At 40.2% G+C, this 8,712-nt stretch overlaps 1 protein-coding gene across 1 annotated transcript; it reads right to left on the reverse strand.

The window, feature by feature from the left end:
• Positions 1–693: 693 nt before the first annotated feature.
• taf15 (TAF15 RNA polymerase II, TATA box binding protein (TBP)-associated factor) lies at positions 694–8,198 on the reverse strand. The gene is made up of 16 exons (XM_055027855.1): positions 8,056–8,198; positions 7,379–7,403; positions 7,130–7,163; positions 6,962–7,052; positions 5,882–5,939; positions 5,530–5,795; positions 5,254–5,446; positions 3,349–3,383; positions 2,779–2,811; positions 2,562–2,671; positions 2,309–2,438; positions 2,144–2,236; positions 1,995–2,067; positions 1,830–1,918; positions 1,561–1,696; positions 694–1,110 (listed from the first exon to the last, which is right to left on the reverse strand). Exons 1-16 carry the CDS (start codon positions 8,063–8,065, stop codon positions 1,071–1,073), a joined length of 1,416 nt encoding a protein of 471 aa, XP_054883830.1. The 5' UTR covers positions 8,066–8,198; the 3' UTR covers positions 694–1,070.
• Positions 8,199–8,712: the final 514 nt, after the last annotated feature.

Consider the following 8,712-nt stretch of genomic DNA (forward strand, 5'->3'; position numbering starts at 1 on the left):
CCTTACTGATCTTGGTAGTAGTGGCTTAGACAGGGTCTCAGGGGAAATATTGTCAAATTTGTACTTTACAGAGAAGATATATTCAAATAAAGAAACAATGTTCACCTTTTATAAGCTTTTCTATTTGGAAAAACTAGTTTTAGCTCATCTTTGTAAGAACACTTTATTATCCCACACTTTTTCCATTTATTTTTCCACAATTTTCAAAATGATTTCTCCTTGATTAGCTCAAAGGGCTATCAATGGCATCTGATTTAAATATTTTCATGTCTGGAAAAAAAATTGGGATTAAATGGGAGAGAACATACTGTAAAACTTTCTGGTAGATATCTGCAGACTTGATTTCAAGAGATCCTCACAGACGGTGGAAATCTCAAGCGACATCCTGTGCCTCTCCATTTTCTCCAGACTATCGCCTTGGTTTCAAAATACAAATGGCAAACTTGACATCGATCATGTCATGGACAAAGTGGGGAGTGGTTCTTAAAATTGGTTTCTGCTGCTGGTCCACACCTTAAAAACATTCAAATCTCTTAAAGGGGTTTTGCTTTAAAGCCTTTCAGTTTTCCATGAAAATGCTCTAACAGCTTCTTCCATTCATTTGCTGTAAAACAAACATCAAACTTCTGACCTTCACTGTTTAAATCACTTAACTTTGGTTTCTAGTTCATTTAGATGCACTTGGAAAACAAAGACAGAAAACAAACCAGATTTAATAACATTTTTTTAAAGAAAGTCAAAGAACATAGGTAAAACATTTTATTCCATTCATACAAAAAAAGACAGTCTAGCTCAAACCATCTGCATCTACAGTCAAAGGGAACAAAAATGTACAGAAATAATAAAAAAAAACAAAATGTGACAACATGCCAACAGTGCCAATCAGCCCCCAAACCTCTTTGCATTAGCTCAATGCATCCCTCAATCACAGATGAACAGTAATACTTAGGATGAATAAGCTAAAAAGACTAATGATGATTTATTACCCCTCCCACAAGTGTTCTCTACACTAGAACCCCTCCCCACCCTCCAATGGCAAAGACGAGGGCTGGAATGGTGTCTTTCAACTCCTAGTATGGCCGGTCTCTTCTGTCGTCTCGTCGGTCACCCCTGAGGAAAAAGGACAGAGGATGTGCCATGAGCTGAATTCTGAAAAGGCCATTCACTCATGTCATTGGACAAGCAGCAATTAAATAAAGGGAGACGTGATGTCAAGCATGCATTCTGAATCTCAAGGATGTTGTACGTCCTCCCACAGACGGTTTCACATCACTTTGTTTCTCCTCAACATAAATTAGAGCATCCTTGAACAAGGTCATACAGGGTAAAAAAAAAAAAAGACATTGAAAGTTAATTTTATGAAATCCATTCACAGTATAAAGTTTATACAAAAATACTTCATGAATGCATTTCCTCATTTGATGTATATCAGGTGAAAAAGCAACAGCAACAGCTCCAATCTTCAACCAGGCTATGCCATCTAGTGGCCACACAACAAAGCTACATTCAGAAATAAGGCCACTTTATGATATCTTCAGTTGATCTCAATCTTCAACATACCTTCCTCCCATTTTGTAGCCACCTCCGAAACCTCTATCGCCGCCTCCGAAGCCCCCACGGTCTCCGCCACGGAAACCCCCGCGGCCCCTGAAACCTCCACCTCGGTCACCTCCAAATCCTCCTCTGCCACCACGATCTGCACATGGCAAACACAGGATGCTTTTGAACAAAGTAAAACATTTTGCACTAAATAGTCACATATGTTAAGTAAAACTGTTAAAACGGCCTTATATTTTGAGAAAAAAAACAAAACAAAAAAACAAACAAACCTCCTCCTCCGAATCCAGCATCTTCTGGTTTGGGTGCTCCACACTTGTTACACTCCTGCCGCCTTGCAAAGTTCATGTTTCCACAAGAGCTGTTGGTAGAAAATGTTGCTTAATGTCATAATATTCACCAGTCATACCCGTTATTTCTGTAATAAAAGGACTAACCTGTTAGGACACGGCCAGTCGCCTCCCTTTATGTCAAAGTTGGGTCCTCCTCCACCGCCACGACCTCTGAATCCTGACCAGACAAACTGCTGGTCAACATTAAACCACCACCAGTAATGCTATTGCTACTCAAGCTGAACATCACCCACCTCCTCGTCCACCTCTGAACCCTCCTCTTTGGGTGAACTCGGCTCTGCGAGTGGCAAATGAGACTTTGATGGGTTTGCCATTGAATTCCTTTCCTACAAGACCAAGCACAACATGTAAGAAGAAGCTAAACAAGTCAAGATGCTCAAAGTAATGAGTGGCCTTACCATCGAACCAATCAATAGCAGCTTTAGCTGATGGAGGGTCGTCAAAGGACACAGTAGCTTCTCCCTTGGGTCGGCCAGTGGCCTTGTCAGAGTAGATATTGATCATCGGCTGGCCGGTCTTCTTATTTACCTAAAAGACATAAAAAGCATGGCCATAATTAGTGTTCTGGATCATGTAGTTCCAGTTACTGGCTTCATTAGGAGAATCTTTCAAATAATTTTTATAAATGAGGCAGCTGCACCAACTCTGTACCTTGATGATGCCAATCTGCTTGAAGTAGTCTCCAACTTCTTGAACAGTCGCATCTTCTCCAAGTCCCTGTACGAAAATGGTGTTGTTGTCAGAGTTATCCTGCTCCCCACCTGTGGAGAAAATGAACAGTGTCAGGAATACCCAAACGTCATGTTTGAGAAGCTAGACTGGGCAAATCCTCATTAAATTAATCAAGATTTAAAGGAGAAAAGCCCACCTGAATCATCCCTTGAGCCATAATCTCGAGAGCCTATGCAACAGAGAAGCGGATAAAAGAAGAACACTTTAGGAACATAAGTTCTTCGACCCAACCTGTGGAGTTTCACACAAACATCAGCCCTACCAAAGTTTAGTGATAACTTTAACAAAAATCCATGTTTACAGCTGTACTGATGTGAGTTTTTGTACCGTTGCATCACCAATACCATTACCTTGCAACAAGAACAGATTTGCTCATTTTCTTTGAGCTTATACCAGAAATGAAAACCACCAAAAATGTCTCCCGTTTAGGTTTACTCTTCTTGGTCCTTGGAACACCTTTTCATTTACAATCATCCCCGTCTTCATGCAGTATTACCATTATTTTACAACTCCAAGTTCTTTACCATATCTGTAGTCATTTATGAGAAATAGCATTAGGTGGAGTTCCTTGGGAATCTGGACATGAGAATGGTGGCATTCATTGAGATTTTTTTTTTCCTTAAACCCCCTTTTCTGTTTTTTTTTTTTTTTTCTAACTCAAGTTCTCTCCTCCCCCACCGACACAGTTCTGATGCTCGTCACTTACCACCGAAATTTTTGTAGCCACCACGGTCACCACCTCTGCAGAGGAAAAAATTGAAGATATGATGGCCTTTCCTTTGTTCCAACCGAGAGCTCAAAGCTCCCCTACATCCACACCAGTTTGCACTCCTGCCAGGGTGTGCGACTACAGTGGAAATGTCTCACACGATGAATGAGTTAGTCTTTGGCATTACAGATCAATACACAGATGACCAGGAAGTTCTGACTGAACATCCTGGCAGACGAGTGTAGACAATCACAGGTCAATGGGTCGCCATTTACAAACAATTTCGTCCTTTTGATTGACAATTCCAGATTGGATACCAAAAGCTGGCGAACCAGCTGAATTTGTTTCCAAATGAAAAGTCAGATTGGAGCGAAGGAGTGCAGTAACCAATGAGCAATCTTCAAATTATTTCATTTTTTTTTAAAGATCCTTTAACTGAGGTCCCAGTTTTAGTTCATTCACTCTCAACACCTGTAGTATAAAATGTAGATCCATGTTAACACAGTAAACAGGCTGACCATTGTCAAATACACAAAACTTTAATGAATCTGGCTGAATGTGAAGTAGCTGGTGGTGAGTCTCCAGGTCTATGTAAAGAATACGACTGTTCTACCAAAAGCTTTTACCTGGTCTCCTTAATGCAGCATTACAACAAAGTAATCCTGTAAAATCATCAGGTATTAACATGTTTAGAATATCGAATTCATGTACAAGAAAATATTTGTTTATTGGCTACATCCCTCCTTGAAGTCTACCAAGTAGCTTCATGCTACACTAAAAGAAAATAAATCAATGATCAGTAAATCTGAGCTAACAGATTTCCTAAATCTTGATGTGAAACTGACCTTTCATTAAATGATGGAAAGTGTGAAAGAAGTTCTCAGTATAGAAGCTCAATTCTCCATTGGACTTGTTTTAGTTTTGTCAAAGAAACCGTGTCATTGAGTCTCAGTTGACATTTATTACGCATTTTAAATAAATCTTTCTTCATCGTAGGTCTGCTTAAACAAGAGACTTTTTTGGTCTGAAAGACATTTTCACAAAACCTTGTCAGAAGTCTTACTGCCAGGTTCTGTATGAAGAAAAACTTGCAGCTTGTGGGATAAAAAAAAACCCCATTAGTGTTCCTCTGCATAATGTACTGCTCACCCCTTTTGTCGCCAAATAAAAGTAAAAAGCATGATGGACTGACAGGAAGCATAGTATTAGGATCAAACTGGTAAACGGTGAATGAGGCTACAAAACTGGCTTCTTCAAGCTAGATTTGAATTAGAAACAAGTGGACATGAATAAGACTGATTTGTCTCATTAAGACCCTTAAGATTTTTGTGTTTATGATGTAAAGCACTTTGAAATGCCTTGCTGCTGAAATGGGCTATACAAATAAAATTTGATTTGATTTGAAGATAACACGCAAAATATAAACTTTTGGCACTTACGAAAGAAAGAGGAAAAAAAAAAACAAGAAAACCTTTACAATACTTTATATCAGTATTGTGAACTGGTTAAAACCTCCTGCAACTCAAAATGCAGCATCTTCTTGCTCCTGTCTGGGTTCATATCAGAACCTACTTTTTTATTAAATATGACCTTCACTGATCTGGTTGCCAATATGAACAGGCATCCATCATTTCACCTGAATATATTCAACACAAGCATTTTACTGAATTATCTGAAGCATAAAGCAGATCATTCCAAAATGGGGCATTCAATGGATCATAAATGGACTCATGGAAAATTTAAATAAATATTACCAGAACATGGGGGGTCTTGGAGCACAAGCTGATGTGATAGACCAAATCCATCTACATGGATTGTTTTGTAGTTGAAAGGTAAACAACAACTTGTTACTAATTTACAAATACATAGATACCTGGGGGGTAGTGGCACTGTGCAACTTACCCCATACCAGGAGGTCCACCTCTGCCACCACGGTCGTAACCGCCACGATCATAGCCTCCACGGTCATAGCCACCACTACGGTCGTAACCGCCACGATCAAAGCCACCGCGGCCTCTCCCCCTGAAGCCGCCACCTCCTTCTGAGCGGTCTCCACTATCGCGGCCAAACCTTCCGCCCTGACCACCACTTTCACCTGACAGAACAAAAGTGTGACATAGTGTAACCAAAGGATGTTAATGAAACTAAATTCTGACAACAACTAAACTATGTCCATACCTTCACTCCATCTTCCATAGCCACCGCCTCCGCCTCCACCTCCTTGGCCCTGGCTGCTATCATATCCACCACTGGTCTGTCCACCATAGGTACTCTGCTGGCCATAGCTGGCACCGCCACTAGTAGCTCCTTGCGCCTGTGCTCCGGTGTAACCACTACTCTGTCCACCGTAGGCGCTCTGCTGGCCATAGCCTCCAGCTCCCTGAGTCTGTCCACCATAAGACGCAGCTGCTGGCTGGCCGTAAGAAGCCGACTTGTCGCCATACCTTTGTTTAAAGAAAGGAGGATAGTAAAACAGGCACCCAAGACTTCAATTAATGTTCCATCTGGAGAGTCGGTCCAATCATCTTACCCAGATGAGTCTTGAGCATAGCTACCATAGCTTTGTTGCTGAGGCTGACCATAAGCTTCTGTCAAAACAAATAGGGTGAGTCATATTTCAATTTAATTCTTATGGTATTTAACATGAATTAAGGAATAGAAATGCAAATGGATTCCTATGGGCTCTTTGCACCTGCCGCGCTGACGTCACAACTGCATGCCCAAATGCGGCTCTCTTTTTTCCGCTTTCAGTTACTATAACTGCTATAAAAGTCAAAGTCGCACTTAAGACACAAATAAAACGATACTATGCACTTTGTTTAAGTTTTCATGAATTTCCAAGCAATCCTGAATTAAGACGGCTTGTAAATATTCATCGCTACCAGTTAAAACTACCAGTTAAAGCCAACGCCACACAACAAAGTTTGCAGCCTTCACTTCACTCCGGATAAGCTTCTTCAGCCTAAAGACGAAGGTAAAGGAGCCATCCTGTGTTATTGACATTAAATCGCTTCTGTATTCAGCCTGAAAGAGCGAGTGTTTGGGAACGAGAGAGCAGAGCCGGACAGCCAAGCCACTGATCAGCATAACACCGCTGTAAACACCGTCCTAATGAGTGTGGGCTCGTTGTGCTTCGTCAGGCTGGAAGCAAAAAGCCTGAACTGTAATCTGTCCTCCAGCCCGCGTTTATTGTCGTTAACAATAAAAACATATAATATACTTGAAAATAATGTACAAACATTGTCCGATAGAATGGATGAGAAATGTTTAGATACTTAAATAGCAGATTTTTATAAGAAAAATATCCGAGAATATTGCCTACTAGCATAAGCTAAAGCTAATGTTAGCCACAAAGTTTAAAGAAAGTAAAACTCACCTTCGTATCTGTGAATGTATAACGAGGCGAACATCTTAAAACCGTTCTCCGACTTACTTGTCGGGGCTTCAGATTGATGTACATAATTAATTATTACCTTGGAAAAGCCCTGCAAATACCTGGTGTAAAGTACCGTTTTCAATAGATCGGAAAAATTTGAGCCGTTTTTCCCGAATGCGGAAGCTCAGGTGCAAAGAGCCCATTCTCTCAAGCTTTAACAATGAACTACATTACCTGAACCTTGCGGCGCTCCTTGTTGACCATAGCCTGGATAATTCTGTCCTCCATACGAACCACTGGCCCCACCATTTCCTTGTCCATAACCCTGTAATTAAGAGGCAGAAGTTAAAATAAATATAACCAATAAAGTTGCTATAAAATGGACTTTGGAAAATATTTTACCTGGCCACCCTGCTGACCTCCATATGACCCATAGCTGCCAACAAAGCACATTCAAATTCAGCTCATAAAAATATTAAATTCTCAAATATATTTCAACTAGTGAAAAAGAAACATGCCAACAGACTGAAAAAGATTCTTGCAACAAAAATCCAAAGGAAATATTATGAATATTTATACTGCACAAGATTGAATTGTTTACATTTGGTACATCTCCCTCTGAAACAATGTTTTGAATGAGTGTATAATTACCTCTGAGCGCCACCGTAGCCTGAATCTGAAAGTAGAAAAAAAAACATTGCTACATTTACCCACAGCGTTTATTAAATAGCGCATCTTCACGCATTTAACCAAGAATGAGAGCAGAGTTAAAATGGGTCAATGAAGTAGGCCGGACCCAGGCGAGCACGCAAGAAAATGGCGCCCTAATCAAGCCCCGGCTCAGACTACTTGCTGGAAACAAAATGAATCCTTTTTAAATGTACACAGTTACTGGACTTTGTGAAATAGAATATCCGTACAAGTCCCCCTCTACATTAAGGTAGAGAATCACATAACAATAAAACAGCTTCTTATTTAAATGGAAAAAACAAGTTTCGGTATAAACAATGACGCATTCAAGTTCGCTAGCAACAATCGACTCGTTGCAGGTTAAATACTCGCAATAGAGCTACATAATATTTAAAACTATTTCAATGAATACCAAGACATTAAGACAAATAAATTGTCTTTGGGTAAGCCAAATCTCCAATATATGAAAGACTAAGTTACACAGAGGGTTGAATTTGCTTTTTAAATATCGGTTATTTTTCCATGTAATAGACGGCACCGCTGTACGGCCTAGCGGCTCAAAAAGCCGCATTGCAATTTGACCTACTTTAAAGAGAAAAACAGGCAAACAAGACATCAAAGAAGACATCTGAACTTACCAGTGGCCATTGTGTGCCGATATGTGTGCAGCTAGTTTAAATCGGACAGATCTGTTTGCTGTTTTCAGATCGTTAAAAGCAGGAACTGACAACACAGCTCCACTGAGCCGAACACGCTGCAGAACTTCCCTTTGGCTGCTCTGTCTGCTTCTACGGCTGCGGCCAATCCGCAGACCTCACGTTCAAAGCACGTGGCTCAACATCGCCTCCTGCTGTTTAAAAGCGTTAAAGACAAGCCCAACATCACAAGAAAGAGAAAACAAAGATCCTCTATATTTTCAGTATTGCATAACAAACAGTTCTCATACATCTGATTTTTTTACATGTTGTCCGAGACACCGTGTGGAATACTAATGATATCAGTATTATGAAAATACTATTAAAGAAACACCCAAACAGTTCAAACACCCGGAAGGCAGTAGGTGTCTCTACACTTGCAAGTTTTTTACATTTTGTAATGTTACAACCAAAATTGCGAATTGGGATTTTTATCCAACAGACCAACACCAAGTAGTGCAGAACTGGAGGAAAAAATAATAGTGTTGAAATGTGTACATACAAGTCTAAACTTGTATGCATTCCATTCAGTGAACTCTGTAAAGTGACTTTTTCACTCAAGTGACAACTGCAACTCTTTTGTGTTTACTTGCTTTGCAC

The sequence above is a fragment of the Poeciliopsis prolifica genome, unplaced genomic scaffold, assembly GCF_027474105.1.
Source record: "Poeciliopsis prolifica strain line A6 unplaced genomic scaffold, Auburn_PproV2 SCAFFOLD004, whole genome shotgun sequence".
Lineage (NCBI taxonomy): Eukaryota > Metazoa > Chordata > Actinopteri > Cyprinodontiformes > Poeciliidae > Poeciliopsis > Poeciliopsis prolifica.